Source organism: Chiloscyllium plagiosum, unplaced genomic scaffold (assembly GCF_037043375.1).
Source record: "Chiloscyllium plagiosum isolate Xiang-an unplaced genomic scaffold, Cpla_swu_hap1 HiC_scaffold_1, whole genome shotgun sequence".
Lineage (NCBI taxonomy): Eukaryota > Metazoa > Chordata > Chondrichthyes > Orectolobiformes > Hemiscylliidae > Chiloscyllium > Chiloscyllium plagiosum.
Genome location: NW_028270139.1, coordinates 134,218,979 through 134,237,117, shown reverse-complemented (window position 1 = coordinate 134,237,117; position 18,139 = coordinate 134,218,979). Strand labels below are relative to the sequence as shown.

Sequence of the window (18,139 nt, the reverse complement as noted above, 5' to 3'; positions counted from 1 at the left end):
TTATAACTGAATTGCGCTGCTGAAGCACGCTTTATATGAGAACTATGCCAACACAATGGTTCCTACCTTTCAGCCTACCTGCACCTCACCTGACCTGACAGGAGTGTGCCATTATGTGAAGGTAGTGTGCATTCCATATCAGGTACACGAAACAATTCTAAGGTTGATGAATTTAATCATATGGTGACGATCAGTGCTACAAAGTCAACATTTATTGCCCATCAGTAATTGGTGGTTGTGAGCCACATTCTAAGAAATATTTTCAGAGATGTTATTACACTCCTCTAGAGCAGGTGGCATTTGAACCTGGGGCTCCTAGTTCAGAGGTAGGAACATTACCAGTGCATCACAAGAGCCACCTTCTATAATGGCTACAATCATCTGCTGAAGGTACTCAGTATACTTAGCAATGGAGTTACAGGATTTTGACCAGCAATGATGAGGGAGAGATAGTGGATGACTAGGACAGGAACTTGGAGGTGGTGGTGTTGTTAATGGGTCCCTTACTTTTGCCCTTGTGGGAGGCAGAGACTGTAGATTTGAAAAAGCCTTGGTGCATCTTGTAGACCATAGACACCAACATCCATTGTGGAGGAAGCAAATGTTTCAGGCAATGGATGAGAACTACTTTGGTTTGGATGATGTGTTTGAGGGTTGTTGGAAGTGGTCTAGTGGACATAGTTCAGCACACTGCTAACTTGTGCTATAAGGATGCAAAAAGGCATTGGTGCATCAGGTGGTGACTGAGTGTCACTTAAACAGTTCTAACTACAGTATTTATGTAGTTAGTCAAGTTCAGTTTCTAATCACAAAGGGGTTTGATTTGGCACCAAAATCGTGGTGATATGTTTCTATACATTTCAAACACCTTGCTGACTGAAAAATCAATGTTAAATAAATCATTTTGTTTGATTTTGTTCTCTATAATTCATTCATTTTCTGTTTCTTCAAGATATTATAGTCACAAACAATTCTATCAATTTGGCAACTCGTTCTTCAATTTTCATTAATCCCTGTGAGGAAATAACAGGCTTTCTTTAGAATTATAATCATAATCATGAGTTCAGGGTATTGGTAATACTGGCATAAACACATGCTCCATCATTTTCTTAGATCATACATTTTAGCCTGCACCAAAAGATCAAAAATGACCTGCACTTAAATTAAATTCTTATCATGGCAAAATGTTGCTTGGTGCTTCAGAACTTTGGGGAAGATCTTTGACCTGAGAAACATTTAACGAGAGATTGATAACTAGGGTTGTACTTAAGTGACAGGTTTTAATCAATTTATTTTGAAAGGTAAAAAGAGGGGTAAGGGTGGAAGTAGAATATGAGAGCAATATGACCGTGTTCCTGAGATTATTATATCACTAACATAGTTGTAAAAAATCAATCCATGCAATGGCATGAACTAATGGCATCAAAGAGAAACTTTTAAAAATATCCTTTGATGCAAAAAGTGTTGATAATACAATATTTATTACCCTTGCCCACATGGCCTAAATACATAGGTAGTCAAAATATGCAGTGCTGGAAAAGCTCAGCCATTCAGGCAGCCTCTGAGGGGCATAAGCTCTTCATCACAAATGATGGGGTGGCCCAATGGGGCTGAGAGATAAATGGGAGAGGGGGGTGGGGCTGGGGGAAGGTAGCTGGGAATACGATAGGTAGATGGAAGTGGGGGGTGATGGTGATAGGTCGGAAAGGAGGATGGAGCAGATAGGTGGGAAAAACGAGCAGGTAAGGACAGTTCGAGAGGGCGGTGCCAAGTTGGAAGGTTGGACCTGGGATAAGGTGAGGGGGGGGGGAAATGAAGAAATTGGTAAAATCTACATTGATCCCGAGTGGTTGGAGGGTCCCAAGGTGGAAGAAGATGCATTTGTCCTCCAGGCATTGGCTGGCTAGAATTTGGTGGTGGAGGAGGCCCAGGAATTGCATGTCCTTGGTGGAGTGGAGGGTGGGGGGGGGGTGCGGTTAAAGTGTTCGGCCACAGGACGGTGGTGTTGTTTAGTGTGTGTGTCCCAGAGATGTTCTCTGAAACATTTCACAAGTTGGTGTCCTGTCTCCCTAGTGTAGAGGAGACCACACCAAGAGCAACGAGCACAGATGACGTATGTGGAAGTACAGGTAAATCTCTGTCAGATGTGGAAGGATCCTTTGGGGCCTTGGATGGAGGTGAGGGGGGAGGTCTGGGCACAGGTTTTGCACTGCTTGCGGTGGCAAGGGAAGGTGCCGGGAGTGGAGGGTGGGTTGGTGAGGGCCGTGGACCTAACAAGGAAATCGTGGAGGGAGTGGTCTCTGCGGAACGCGTACTTTCACCAAACTACATAGGTAGTAGACTGAACAGAAACTACTTTAGAAATAAATCAATTAGTAGGAGCTCAGTGTTAGGGAGATGACGAGTCCAGTGGGAGTGGAGGTGGAGATTTAAAAAGAAATATTGTTAGAATCTGATGAGCAAGTTTTAGAACATAAGAGTAAAAAGCAGCCGAGTGTCTTCAGTTCATGTATCACTTTTAATTTTGTAATTGCTTACCCTTAAAGGGGATCCCAGTGAGTAAACTGCTCTTTAAGAAGAATAGTGTACACAACAAAATTTTTAATAGTGATGATGAATTAGCTTATAGCAGACACAAATGGAAACACACAAAAATTAACGAGCATTACATCTCAACTTACAAAAAGAAGATTATACTTTACAGGACAGTGGCACATTAAATGGAATCAGAAAGCTTTATGATCTTGGTTAATATTGTATATGAGATACATTGATGCTACAGGTATTTTGTCTCAGAAAGTCTGTCATTGACCTTATGTGTTTTTAGTTGTTCCTGGTCTGATCTAATTGTCCAGCTATTAAGACACTGAAATATTTGGAATAAAAACATTCTAAGGTTGTGGGTTAGCTGCATTATCCTTTGGTAAAAACAATGACTGCAGATGCTGGAAACCAGATTCTGGATTAGTGGTGCTGGAAGAGCACAGCAATTCAGGCAGCATCCGAGGAGCTTCGAAATCGACGTTTCGGGCAAATGCCCTTCATCAGGAATTGCTGTGCTCTTCCAGCACCACTGATCCAGAATGCATTATCCTTTGTCCAATTGTTTACTGTTTTTTTTTCTTTACTCTCCCAGAGGATATGGAATTGTTGCCTGTCCCTGGCTGCCCCTTGAATTGAACGGAGAGAGTAGTTCATTCTAACATTGCTATGACATGAAGAGATCAGACCTAATCATTCTACTATAAATGCCCTCACTTGGGCCAGTGAAAGAAAATTCTAATTTCTGCTCAAGTACTGAACAGAATTTTAAAATAGTGGCTTGACACTACTTTGCCACGAAATGTAAATAGCATTTCTATGTAACACTGTCAAACTTCCTTTTATTACTGCAGAATATATTTCAGAAGTACCCAGCTGAATATTTGGAAACGAGTCAGAAAAACTGACTGAAATATTAATCTGTGCTGGTTTACAACTAGAGAAACAAACACCAAAACCTGTCTGTAATCCTTGATGTATTAACTTCATATCAGTATTAAATTGAGTTCTGAGTGGTGTGGTACTGTACTAATAAACTTTTAGATTGGATGCTGCATAACTGACTATATCTGCAAAAGGAAGATGACCACAAATAAATATCCAATAAAACACAGCAATCCTCTTCAACTGAGGAATTGATTTGATTAGAGGGAGTCCACATGAATTGGAGTTGGGTAGGTCATGTCTAATTAAGCTGACTAAGGAATTTAGATAGATTTTTTAAATGGATGTAGGTGTGTGGGCTTCCAGGCATTTGCTAACCTTCTAAATAAGAGGCAGTCAGCAGAAATACAATTGTGAGATTGAAGAAGTTACATTAGTCTAGTTAAGATTTTGATTAGACAATACAAGCTCTTGGGATTGAAGAAATTATAGTGGTCTGGTTAAGATATTGGTGAGACAGTAGCAATAATAATGGCTGTTCATTGAAATCATAAGAAAGTGAATAGTGGTGCCCCATAGGAGTCAGAGCTAGAATCTCAACTCTTAAATTTATTAATAATTCTGCATAGTTGAAAGCCTTATATTTCCAATGGCACAAAGACTAAGTGGTTTTAACAATGCAGATATGAGCACAAAAATACAAACACACATTGATCAATTAAATGAGTGAACAAAACATGGTACTTAAATTTCAATGTAGATAAGGACGAGATTGTATATTTAACTGAAAATAGATCAAACTATTTTTGAATGATAAAAAGCCACAAACAGCTTGGAGGACTAGACAGTGGTAGGGATCTGTGTCCACAGATCACAGTAATGTAATCAATAATAATATAAAAAGCTGTTTGAATGTTTGCTTTTCCAAGCTGAGGTCTGGAACTTAAAAAGGTATTTTGCTGGAGCTAATCTAAGTGCTGTCTATATAACATCTAGATTACACTGTAACTGTTTTCTGTGTGCCACATTTTAGAAAGGATATGTTGGATTTGGAAGGACTGGAGTGCAGATTCACTAGAACGTCATCAGTGTTCCAAGGGTTAACTTATGAAGACAGATAACACAAACTGGGTTTGAATGCATTTCTTGGACAAAAGGGTGAGGGTGATTTGGTTGAAGTTTTAGAATTCTGAAAGGAATTGATAGAATAGTTTAGAACGAAGGGCATAAAGTAATAATCAGAGTCTATAAAATCTGTCTTTCAAGTGAGTTACTAGTGTGAAGCTCATTCCCACAGAAAAGCAGTTGATGTTACATCAATTCATAATTACTGGTTGGAGGTAATGCTTCTGCCTCGGTGGTTAATTTATCTGCTTGAGTCTCAAACTACATCTCAAAACCTTTTTACACAGATATGGTATGGCCCAAGACAGAAATGATTTGTTTTGGCAAAGATGCATTAACACTGGGTGTAAGGGAAAATTAACATCTTTTTTCGGAATATTGTGGATCATTTAATTTATAATGTTGCTGATTATTTTAGAATGTTGTGGGCTGTCTAGCTGCTACCATCCAATTTGCCACAGCTGTCAAAATGTGAGCAGAGTTTTCAGAGCAGGTTATCGGAGTTGGAATGGTCTGAAACCTTCTCAGTAAGATGGAAGTTCTTAATAATGCAACCACATTTTTGTGTAACTGGAGCCACACATAAGCCAGACCATTGGTTAGGCCACGTTTGGAATACTGCATTCAATTCTAGACTCCTTGCTATAGGAAGTATGTTATGAAATTTGAAAGGGTTCAGAAAAGATTTACAGGGATGTTGCCAGTGTTGGAGGGTTTGAGCTATAGGGAGAGGTTGAATAGGCTGGGGCCATTTTCCCTGGAGTGTTGGATGCTGAGGAATTACCTTATAGAAGTTATAAAATCATGAGGGGGATGGATAGGGTGAATAGTCAAGGTTTTTCCCCCCAAGGTAGCGGAGTCCAAAACAGCTCTGGTTTAAGATGAGAGGGGAAATATTTAACAGGACCTAAGAGGAAATCTTTTCACGCAGAGAGTGGTGCATGTATGGAATGAGCTGCCAGAGGAAGTGGTGGAGGCTGAATAGGAAGGGTTTAGAGGGAAATGGGCCAAAGGGTAGCAAATGGGACTAGATTAATTTAGGATATCTGGCCAGCATGGACGAATTGGACTGAAGGGTCTGGTTCCATGTTGTACAGCTCTAAGAATCCATGACCAGATAAGGATGACAGAGTTCCTTCCCTAATGGATATTGTGGAGCAGATGGATTTTTACAACAATCAATGATAGTTTTGCTGTCAATATTATTGAGACTAGCTTTTTTAGATATATCAATTGAAATTAAATATCATAAACCATGGTGGCCAGACTTGAACATGTATCCCCCAGCATCAGCCTAGATTGCTGGATTACCAGCACAGTGACATTATCACTACACTGTTCTGTCTCACAGTCAGTAGCTCAGTATAATTTTAAGAGACATGCTCATCATCGTATCATAATATTAAACCTGATGGAATAAAAGTCATATACTCCAGCTTACCTCAGATCACTTGAAGCATAATATGCTACTAGAAGCATGTTCCTCAGTTGGTATTTATTAATCTAATATAAGACACATCTAGGTGCCTGGATTGTAAGTGTAATGTTTGTGTATAATAGTTAGATGTAATAAACATCTGCTGGATTTTACAATGCCATAAAATCTCATGTTCAGCTCCTTCTATTTTATGTGGAACAAAGCAAGCACTGATATAACATGTGCTGCTGTACTCGTGTCACAGTTAGTAGTAACAACAATCTATCAAAAAACTCCAACATCATGGTGTCAGACACTTGGATGACTAATTGAAAGCAAACTGACAATTGTTTTGAACGTCAGAGCATTTAGATAATTAGCAGTACGAGTTTCTGAGAGTACAGATCTATAGATAGGGTACTGACCAACAAGAAGACAGAACTATTTTTGTTTTGACTGGACTGTAAGGTCTTTCAAGGTAACAGAAATTTCGAAGAATTACTCAAGCAAAAAGTTGAAAACTGAAGCCCACTTTTGGGCAGAGACCCACAGAGAGCTGGAAGCCCAGTATACGTTCTTACTGATGAGTGAAGCAAAAGTTAAAATCTCAGAAAACAACAGCAGAAGTTGGTTCTTAAAGAAGCAACACATTTCATTTCCACTGACAAAATCAAGAGCTTTTTAAAAGAAATTACACTGCCTTAAAAGGTATCATTCAAGGGTCTTTAAGGCTGAAACCATGGACAGCAGAAAACAGATTGGGCAATGGACATATAGTTATACCTCTTGTGAGTATAATTGTTCAAACAACATATGCAGTTTATTTTACAGATGAAGTGATATATGATTCAGGGAAAAGAGCTCTGAAAATCTTGCTTGCCATTGCTAAGGAGGGGCTTTCAAAATTGACACATCTGTTTTTTTAAGGATGACTGGAAAGATCTGGAAAGTTCAAAGACCAGCTCAAAGTAAGAATCATCTTGAAGATATACAGACAGAAACTCCAACAGTGTATTGGCCAGCTTGTTGGAACGCAGCAAAGCACATGCAGGTAATTTTTCGGAAGGGGTGCAGTCATAGAGGCTCATTGAGTTACTTGTCATTTCCATACTAATTAAAAAGATTTAGGAAGGATATTTTGGGTAAGAGAAAGAGGCATACCATTGACAAGCACTGCTTGTGGTTGTACACATGCATGAAGCCATAATGGCAGGTGAACAATAATTACACAAAGCTAATAGTTTTGCTAACCGGAGCAATTGTATCTAAATCTGTTATTCTGTACATATGGTTAGTTGCACCTACCCAAAAGCTATCATGCTATTTTTGATATCTGTAAAGCATCCTGCACCAAGGGACACTGGGCATACATGTGCATGAAATCTGGTTTTCAGAATGGCAGCTGGTGACAAATGGTGTCCAGCAGGGTTCAGTGTTGGGGACGCAGCTGTTCACTTTATATATTAATGATTTGGACGAAGGGACTGGGGCATTCTGGCAAAGTTCGCCGATGATATGAAGTTAGGCGGACAGTCAGGTAGTACTGGGGAGGTGGGAGGCTGCAGAAATATTTAGACACTTTAGGAGAGTGGTCCAGGAAATGGCTGATGAAATTCAACATGAGCAAATGCGAGGTCTTGCACTTTGGGAAAAAGAATACAGGCATGGACTATTTTCTAAACGGTGAGAAAATTCATAAAGCCAAAGTACAAAGGGATCTGGGAATGCTAATCCAAGATTCTCTAAAGGTTGACTTGCAGGTTGAGTCCGTGGTTAAAAAAGTAATTGTAATGTTGTCATTTATCTCAAGAGGGTTGGAATATAAAAGCAGCAATGTACTTCTGAGACTTTATAAAGCTCTAGTTAGGCTCCATTTAGAATACCGTGTCCAATTTTGGACCCCACACCTCAGGAGCGCTGGAGCGTGTCCAGCGGAGATTACATGGATGATCCCTGGAATGGGAGGTCTAACATATGACGAACAGCTGAGGATCCTGGGATTGTATTCATTAGAGTTTAGAAGGTTGAGGGGAGATCTAATAGAAACTTAAAAGATAATGCATGGCTTAGAAAGGGTGGACACTGGGAATTTGTTTCCATTAGGCGGGGAGACGAGGACACATGGGCACAGCCTTAGAATTAGAGGGGGTCAATTTAGAACAGACTTGAGGAGACCTTTCTTCAGTCAGAGAGTGGTGGGCCTGTGGAATTCACTGCCATGGAGCGCATTGGAGGCCAGGACATTAAATGTCTTCAATGCAGAGATTGATAAATTCTTGATCTCGCAAGGAATTAAGGGCTACGTGTAGAGTACGGGTAAGTGGAATTGAAATGCCTATCAGCCATGATTAAATGGCGGAGTGGACTCGATGGGCCAAATGGCCTTACTTCCACTCCTATGTCTTATGGTTCCAAAGGACAAGTGGGACTATAGAACAAAACACAGGTACCAAGAAGATAGTACAACACCACAACACTAGCAACAAGGAAAAAGTGTTAAGATGGCGTGCAAATGCAAAACCATCAAGGAGATTCAAAATCAACCAAATGAAAGGCGAATTTTAGATGACTAAGCTTTTCAAGTTATTAACCTACCACATCATGTTGACAGCATAAAGTAATGAAGAGCTTCAATAATGATCAAATGTACTTAGAAGGCAGGGTAATGCATATTCAAAGCTAAAATCAACACAGGAGCTAGTGCCATCATATCGTCACTACACATCCTGAAATCCACATTCTTCAGCAAGGAGTACTCCATAACATAGCTATAAAAGATTATCTCAGAGTGTATAATAGACCATCAATTTTGTCCTATGGCAGAATCACACCATAGTGCAAGTATGTAATTTCATTTTAGCTTTTCAAGATCTTCTACCTTCGAGATGCCAATGGTCGAGCTGTGGCAGGACTGCATAGCTCTCACAATTCAGTAGATTCATGCCACATGTGAAGCAATTGAATCAGTTAATGATGTGCAAAATTATGATTTATAAATGAGATACATACCAGGTATTAGGACAATTATGCTTCACGCATTGTGTGGGTTTGGTAAATGCTCAAAGACCAAGATATTCCTCTGAATCTACATGTTGATGGTCTGGGTTACAAAATTGAAGACATTCTCAAGGTTAATGTGTTATACTTTGTCCACAGTCAGTGTGACCAGTTGCAATTAACTATGAACAAAATATTATTCTCTAGGAATGACCTGACAGTTTGGAACATCTAACAAGGTTTACTCATTTGGCCAAACAGGGTCGAACTTGGTATAAAATGACAAGCCTTTCTCAAGGGCAAACAAGTGCTATACTAAGATATCATGTCCATGTTGCACAATGGACATATGAGTATTAGATGTACTGGAATGTGAATCTGTGCACAGGCCAGGGATGAATCAGGACAGTCAATGTTTTTTCAGTGCATGCCAAAGTCATATCAAACATATTAACCCCTGCTGCTGAGGGAGCCTCTACAACTTAGAAATGTTCCCTACACTCCTTGAACAAAAGTAGCAAGAGATTGATTCTCAGTGCATGGGGAAGATTACATCTTAGTGTCATACAGCATAGAAACAGACTGTTACGCCCACCTTGTCCATGCTAACATATCAGCACCAAGCTCCACTAATCCCATTTACTGCACTTGGTCTATAGCCTATTATGCCTTGGCACTTTAAGTACTCATCTAGATGTCCCTTCTTCTGATAGATTACTTCCCTACATTTCCTGTTATTAAATGACTTTAAATCGCAAAGCTGGTTGTTTTTCTCAAAGTTACGGTCTCCTTGATTTTTCTCAGAGGGGTCTTAAAACAGCCCAGGCTCCGAAACGGCTGAGTTGTTGCAGAGATTGTTTATTGGGGCCCTTTTCGTTTACCCCCAAACAGGGGATACCTCAGGCCAAAGGCTTTTATGTTTTTGAACTAACTTGTATAATGAAAGGGGAGTGGCCAGTTCTGGCAGCTGAGGATTTCTGGTTTAGTTCAGCAGTTGTGTGTGAAGAGAAAGGCTAGGTACTCTCTCTCCTTCTGCCCTACTGATTTTGAACTGGGAGTTGCCTGTGCCGTTTTACTGTTTGGGCTCAGGGATGTGTGTGTTTTTGAAACAGCATGGTTAAGTTGGGTTTGGATAGGATAAGGTATCGGATATTCTATTTTCTGTTCTTTGTGTTTCATTCCGTCATTTTGTAAATAAAGTTTGTTTGTTTAAAACTTGGCAGTTGACGCACCTAATTTACATTGGGAATATCCACTATACACTAAAAAAAAGCAAAGTATGGTCTGGGTTACCTGCTTAAAGAGGATTTGAGGAGTCTGGCCTAGTTCACAACATTAGCAAAACATCCAGCAAGACCATCACTGACACAAAGAGCATTATTTTTAGTTTAATTGTTATCCTGGAATTAATACTGACAATGGACTGCTGTACACTGGCAAGCCATTTCCAAACATGTTTATTAAATGGGGAGTGGCCCACCATCCAAGCTGAAATGGTCCACAAGACTGTAGTACTATCAAATCAATAATCATCAGGTATTAACTAACAAAGCAAGATTTTCATATTGTATTCCTGCATTTTCATGCAACACCAATGATGAAGGGATTACCAGCCCGAGCACAACTTCTGCTCAGGAAGCAAGTGTGAACAACCTTGACCACCAACTGTCTAAACAATTCTGTGAATATTTCTTCAAAGACAGAGAAGCGTGACAGAGATACACAAGTGAGTAGGTAGAGAACAACCAAAACTTTGCACTGGGCAGAAATTGCAAGTTAGAAATCTAAATCCAAAATCTAAATTTTTGGATACCACAAAGGCTTATAACATATGTCAAGTCATAGTTAATGGTTAATGGGTAATTTCAAGCTGGAGGAAAATTTGATCTGGACAGCACCCATGCTTTTTCTAGTATGTTTAGTCTTGGAGTGCAATGTACAATTTCCAAGTTTTTGGATGACACAAAACTTGGAAGTACTGTAATCTATGAGGAGAATAGTGTTGAACTACAAAAGGACATAGACAAATTGTTGGTGTGGCAAGTAGGTACAGATGAAATTCAATGTTAACAAGTATGAGGTGAAACATTTTGGTACAAAGAACACGGACAGACAATATAAGATAAAGGGAACTATTCTAAAGGATGTGCAGCAGCAGACAAACCTGCATGTATACGTGCATAAAACACTAAATGTGGTAGGACAAGAAATGAGATTGCTAATAAAGTATACAGTATTCTAGGCACCGGGAACAAGAGCTGGGAGGTTAAGATTAGATTCCTACAGTGTGGAAACAGGCCCTCCAGCCCAACAAGTCCACACCGACTCTCCGAAGAGTAACCCACCCAAACCAGTTTCCCTCTGACTAATGCACCTAACACTATGGGCAATTTAGCACGACCAATTCACCTGACCTGCACACCTTTGGATTGTGGGAGGAAACCGGAGCAAACCCACGCAGACACAATGAGAATGTGCAAACCCCACACAGTTGCCAGAGGCTGGAATCGAACCTGGGTCCCTGGTGCTGTGAGGCAGCAGTGCTAACCACTGAGCCACCACGCCACCCTTACAATAAAAGTTCAGTTAGAGCAAGTGCAGAAAAAGTTTACACAAACAGTTCCAGGAATAAGAAACTTCAATCAAGGAGTTTAAAAAATGGAGAAGTTTAAATTTGTGCTGTCTAGTTCTTCATCATCTTAACAGCAGGACGAGCAGTTTCTCCCTATCTACTATGTCCAAATACCTCATGATTTAGAAAGTGTCTTTGCCTTTTCTTCCCCTTGGAAAACAGTCCCACCCTTCTCCAAGTGTGAAGTGAGATTAAAAACCTCTTCATAAAGTGAACAGTTAAGGTCTAGAATACTGCGCCTGGAGGTGTGGTTGAGGCAGGCTCCATGGAAGCATTCAAGAAGGAGTTTGATGATCATTTAAACAGAAATACCATGTAGGGCTACAGGGAAAATGGCAAGTGATCGGTACTGAGTTAGAGAGCTTGTGCAGGCAATAATGGACTGTAACAGTTCTGTGATTCTGGAAGCACAACATTGATTGAAAGAGCAGGGAAAGAGTTATTAAAACTGCACGATGGTGACTGCCAGTTAGAAACACACATGCAAATAACTAGATACCAGCCAAGGTTTCTAGATAATGCAAGCAGCCCAGACCATACATAGTCATTACTGATCATAGACCTACATTATTTCAGGACAATAATCAAACCATGATACTAACACCTGGAACATTAACTAGTTGCACTGGTTTCTTGAAGTTTCTTCCAATTTCATGCAAGGACAAATGAACAAGTATGACAAAGATTTATCTATTTTTCCAATAATCGCCCTTGTCTAAGTATGTTATAAAGGGAGAGACAGTCATCAAAATGTACTGGATGGAAACATTTTGACAGGATGCCTAGAAATTTTCAATACACATTCCAGGCAAGAGACACTCCTTGCAGATTTAATGAAATTAAGCTCTGAAACTTGCATAATTTAAAACCTGCTTATTTTGATTATCTCCAACTGTACTCACTCATCATTTTCAGTCCATATCTTCCTCTGATTTGGGAGGAGTGAATGTTGTTTTTTGTCAGGATGGCAAAGCAGGGTAGGAATGGGATATTCTTTACACTTGGATGTAAAACCAAGTAACTAACCCTAACTGAGCCTTATAAACTCAAAAACAATCCATAATTAAATCATACTAAATAATGGAAGAATTTCTTGAGTTCTTTGGAGAATCAGGCTTTTGGAAAACAGCCTGGTAAATACTGATTGTCCTATGAAGCCTTGAGTAGACAGGCAGGAGGCTGGAAGAACACAGCAAGCCAGGCAGCATCAGGAGGGGAAGAAATTAACATTTTGGGTGTAACCCTTCTTCAGGACTGGGGCAAGATTCCAACATCTGGAGTGTTTTTGTTTCTACGAAGCCTTGAGTCAGTGTGTTAATATTTTAACGTTCTAACAAACCCATATCCAACTCTTAGGAGGGCTTTAAACTACACACCTACGTCCCACCCAGGAACTTTGAATGGCTAATCACAGTGAAAGTATCACTACCTTATTTATTGTGTGTTTATCTAGCCAGTAATGTGGAAGGATGATCCATTCCATGAAGCTCAAAGTGTACTAAGTAAAATTCAATCTAGTTGATATGATTTATAGGTAGGTCCACCCAACTGGTGAAAGGATGTTGAATTTCAGCTACAAGTCCCAGTATGGACTTGGAGAATCCCCTTACTGTGCATGTGCAGAAAGTTAAAGATCTCAGTAGTCATCTTGTGGAAGCCAGGCCGAGGTTTGACATTGTCATAGTAATGGTGGGTGATGTAGAAACCAGAGGGGTCCATTGAAAATGACCAAAAACCATAGAGATGGACCTCTTCACACAGCTCCATGGCAGCTGTCACCAACATTAAGCCACTGCTCAGTCGTTTGGCTCTCAGCCCCTGTCTCATCCAGAAACGGGAGACATTCTCAATATATCGTGGATGGAAATAGAACATGGATTGTTGAGATTCAAAATCATCCAGGACATACTTGACCCTGAATGAAACATCTGTGTTGCGGGTGTTGTAGAAAGCTGGCATAACCACTGATGCATTTTCATAGGCTTGTAGGACTTCATAAAATGGTCGTCTCCACTTCTCTAATTTTTGGAATCTAAAAGCAGAAAATACAATCTTCAGTTTCTTTTCGAAATTTTGTTGTTTTTGACCAATGAAAACATCGCTCAATGCTATTTGTTTGAAGTGCCTCTGTCCCAAACCATCACTACCCGCCACCCATCCCAGGTCAGCTGCAGCAAAGCACTACGCAGGTTAAAACAACCTCAGCTTGGGATCCTGCACCGTCACAGCAGGACAGTACCAGCTTAAAAATACCACCACTTCCTACTCACAATGCAGTCCAATTTTTATCAGGGTGGCCAGCTTCAGGTACAGCCTCCATATTAGGAGCAAACTAAGATCATGTCCTGGTTAGAAGGCTGCAATTCAATTTTGTAATTTCCAATGGGTGGAGCCTGAAATATCATTGAAGGCAATTTATTGAATTTCAATGGCTGGATAAAAAGTGAGCAAACTCACCTCTCAGTTACAATACTCGGATTTATGGTCACAATATCAGTCTTCGCTCCAACATCTGTGATATACTTTTCAGAAATTGGTGGCAAATTACATCTAATGTAAGAGTTGATATTAAAATAAATAGTTGGCAAAGTTATTCTCACACGCTGTTTATAAATGCAAACTTCTAATCGCGTTTTAAATGCATTACAGTGCACTATTGCTTGCTGAGCATGAAAAAGGCATTGTTATTCTACATTGGTGCAAACTTTGCTATACTCCTGTCAGTGATAGATGAAGGGCTTTTACCGCATTGCAATGGCATGACAGACCCTGCAATTAATCTGTTTATAAAGCATTTACATCCCTTGGCCAGATTTCAGCCTATCAATTTCTCCAATTGTCCCTGGAGTCACATCCTGAGTGAGCCAGTATTTTCTGAGGGGAAAGAGGAAATTCTCAGTTGTAGCATACATAGCTATGTCATAGAAATTTCCACTGTATTGGCCAGGCTACAGTTCCATGTGAAGCACAGCCACAATGGGAGGGTTAATATAATAGCAGTTCCCACACTATGGCGCCCAATCTGTAGGGATACGTATCCTTGGGGGCTCTTTGGGAGCAATCATTCGTCATTCCATATAAGATCCATGGTGAACATTTGCCACATTTTTAAAAATAGCAATGATTAATTTTTTGGTGTTTGGGTGTTCATTCAAGGACAAAAACATCAGGATTCTCCCTGGTTTGTTTTGACATTTGTTTTTCTCCCTCAAATAGAAGGGCAAATGGTGAAGGATAGTCTGGTGGGTTTCCTCGCAGGAGACAGGTCTGTGTGACATGTGGTCAGCAGTGACACAAGACTACTTTGAAATTCTACACAGAGGACTCATTTCCATCCTAATGCATGGAGCCAGCAGTCACTTCAACAATGTGATGAGCATTTGCAAGTAAATGACCTTTAATTTGGAGAAAAAAGGCAAGCCGAATGCCAATAACTTTCTGAGACCGTGGAATTCCTGGCAGCATTTGGAGCATGGGGTGACGACATGGGGGAGCTGGTAGGTGTCGTGCATACTTGCGCAACTGCTCCAGCTTGCTCCCACCAACCACTGACCATGAACTCTAAAGATGTTCATGTGCGTGGGCTAGCTCCTTTGGCGGTAGAGCAGCATGTTGTTCACACACTGTGGAGAATCTCTATATCCTGAGAGGAGCCTGGACCCTGGATCATGTTGCTGCACAAGGGAGCAATGCAAGATAGGTAACGCTGGACAATTCCACATATAATATGGTACAGGGAGGGACAGCTTAATGTACTGGAATAAGAAATTCAGTTAGAAATAACTTCCTTATACGTTCTGTTGAAAAAAATCCAATCACTGAATCAGAAAGTCTATAAATTATTTAACATTCCACTAACAAAATATATCATTTTCTAACATAAATGTGTGTTTGATGGCACAAATATTACAAGAGGCTGTGAAAAGATCCAATTGACTTGTTTATAGATACTGAATTTTAAAAAGCCCACATTCATATAACATCTTTAACACATAAACAACAGCATAGTCAGGAACTTCACAAATGGAAACTAGATGGGAAAGGAATGCTAAATAAAAAGATGGATTTTGAGATGAATTCCTTAAGGACTTGTAAAAGTGGTTGGAAGGAAAGTGGAATTAATGCCCAGGGCAGGTGAGGTTGCAAAAATCAGCCAAAGCACTGAAGGATATGATAGAAAGTAATATAAAACTTGGAAAAAATGTAGATGTAGGATACAAAAGGGCCATGGAAGAATCTGATGAGCGAATCATTGAAATTTAACATGCTGTGAGATGGTTGCCAGTATAGTTCAAGAATGGATGAATGGGATTTAATGTAGAATAGGATGCAAGGTGCTATGGTTTGACCAATTTGTACAGGATCGGAGGACATGAAGTCACGGATGACAAAAAATGGTCAAGGGTTTCAGGTGCAATTTTGCACAATTGTTGATTTTATAAATGAGGATCAAAATTAGGCTGAACATCAACAAAAGGGCAAGGTTTCATACAATTTGTTCCAATTGAGAAGGGAGTAAAATCAATACTTGAAGGATTTTGAGAGTTTCCTCATTACTTATCATTAGGATCATTGCATTTTTAGTTATATATAAATGACTTGGACTGGTAAAAGGGTCATATTCTCTGCTGTTTTCTGTACTTCTTAAGGGTATTTCTGCCAGTTTCATATTTCAAAATACAACAATGTGAAGTGATAGCAGACAGTGAGATCATTCCATTAGCAAAATAATGGAAAACAGTGATCAACCAAAGGTAAAGAAAGGTGGAACAGGGCAACAAATACATTGTTCAAATCAAATGTGGAATGCACTAAAAATTGCCATGACCCTTCTGTATTCAATTTATCAAACAACTTAGAACTGAAATTGTCAGCTACTATTCCACCATTAAAGACTGAAATATTGGTCATCTGTAACAAAGGAAAGGCTCAGTTCTATCATACCTGAACACAAAGTCTGCAGAGTCAATCTCATTCCCACACCTACTGTCCTTCAGGATTCCTCCATTCCCGATCACTGCACATTTCTTAAACTGGGAGCGCGAATAAGGCATTTCCTGTGAAGAAAAAGCCCTTTACTATAGTTAAAAGAAAGCAGAAAATGGTGGATGCTGAAAATCTGAAATGCTCCCTGACCTGTAGCATATTTCCAGAATTAATCTAGAATCAAAATGAAACTCCAACAAGCATAGACAGACACACCTGTATATATAGGCGAAAATGAGGACTGCAGATGCTGGAGATTAGAGTCAAGATTAGCGTGGTGCTGGAAAAGTACAGTAGGTCAGGCAGCATCCAAGGAGGAGGAAAATCAACGTTTCAGCCAGGAGCTTTGACCTGCTGTGTTTTTCCAGCACCACTCTAATCTTGACATCTGTATATATGCGCATGCACAACTAGGTACTGTTCTAAGTTTGTGTGTATATGTGTATATCTATTATCTATGGATATATATATATATATAAAATTTATGAATATATATACTGAACATTTACATATGTATTTATATGCACAAATTTCCATATTTGCATAAATATTTTAAATATAAACAGTAAATACATTCCATACATTACAAATTGTGTCCATAAAAATAGAGGAGCTATTTTTTAGAACATAGAACATAGAAGAATACAGCGCAGTACAGGCCCTTTGGCCCTCGATGTTGCGCCGATCCAAGCCCACCTAACCTACACTAGCCCACTATCCTCCATATGCCTATCCAATGCCTGTTTAAATGCCCATAAAGAGGGAGATTCTGGATCAGTGGTGCTGGAAGAGCACAGCAATTCAGGCAGCATCCGAAGACAGGCAAAATCGACGTTTCGGGCAAAAGCCCTTCATCAGGAATAAAGGCAGAGAGCCTGAAGCGTGGAGAGATAAGCTAGAGGAGGATGGGGGTGGGGAGAGAGTGGCATAGAGTCAGGGCTGAGGAAATGACCTGGGAGATTTAACCCTACTGCGAATCCTCTTGCAAGGATGCCTGCCTTGAAGAAGTTTTCCTCCTCTCTCTACAAGAATCTCAGGGAGTCTCTCTCTCACTGCAACTCCCAGGTCATTTCCTCAGCCCTGACTCTATGCCACTCTCTCCCCACCCCCACCCTCCTCTAGCTTATCTCTCCACGCTTCAGGTTCTCTGCCTTTATTCCTGATGAAGGGCTTTTGCCCGAAACGTCGATTTTGCCGGTCTTCGGATGCTGCCTGAATTGCTGTGCTCTTCCAGCACCACTGATCCAGAATCTGGTTTCCAGCATCTGCAGTCATTGTTTTTACCACCATAAAGAGGGAGAGTCCACCACTGCTACTGGCAGGGCATTCCATGAACTCATGACTCGCTGAGTAAAGACTCTACCCCTAACATCTGTCCTATACCTACCACCCCTTAATTTAAAGCTATGCTCTCTCGTAATAGCTGACTCCATACGTAGAAAAAGGTTCTCATGGTCAACCCTATCTAAACCCCTAATCATCTTGTACACTTCTATCAAGTCACCCCTAAACCTTCTTTTCTCCAATGAAAACAGCCCCAAGTGCCTCAGCCTTTC

At 40.2% G+C, this 18,139-nt stretch overlaps 1 protein-coding gene across 6 annotated transcripts in view; it reads right to left on the bottom strand.

The window, feature by feature from the left end:
* Window positions 1-1,949: 1,949 nt before the first annotated feature.
* st8sia5 (ST8 alpha-N-acetyl-neuraminide alpha-2,8-sialyltransferase 5) overlaps window positions 1,950-18,139 on the bottom strand; it is a 60,714-nt gene continuing 44,524 nt past the window's right edge. For 5 of the 6 annotated variants that reach the window (XM_043714563.2, XM_043714730.2, XM_043714812.2 and 2 more), the window contains 3 exons: window positions 16,542-16,654; window positions 14,055-14,147; window positions 1,950-13,629 (listed from right to left, as the gene is read on the bottom strand). In XM_043714563.2, the coding sequence (XP_043570498.1) occupies window positions 13,167-13,629; window positions 14,055-14,147; window positions 16,542-16,654 (669 nt within the window). In that variant the 3' untranslated portion in view covers window positions 1,950-13,166. The remainder of the gene's footprint in view (window positions 13,630-14,054; window positions 14,148-16,541; window positions 16,655-18,139) is intronic. The other variant, XM_087990947.1, reaches the window with a different exon arrangement.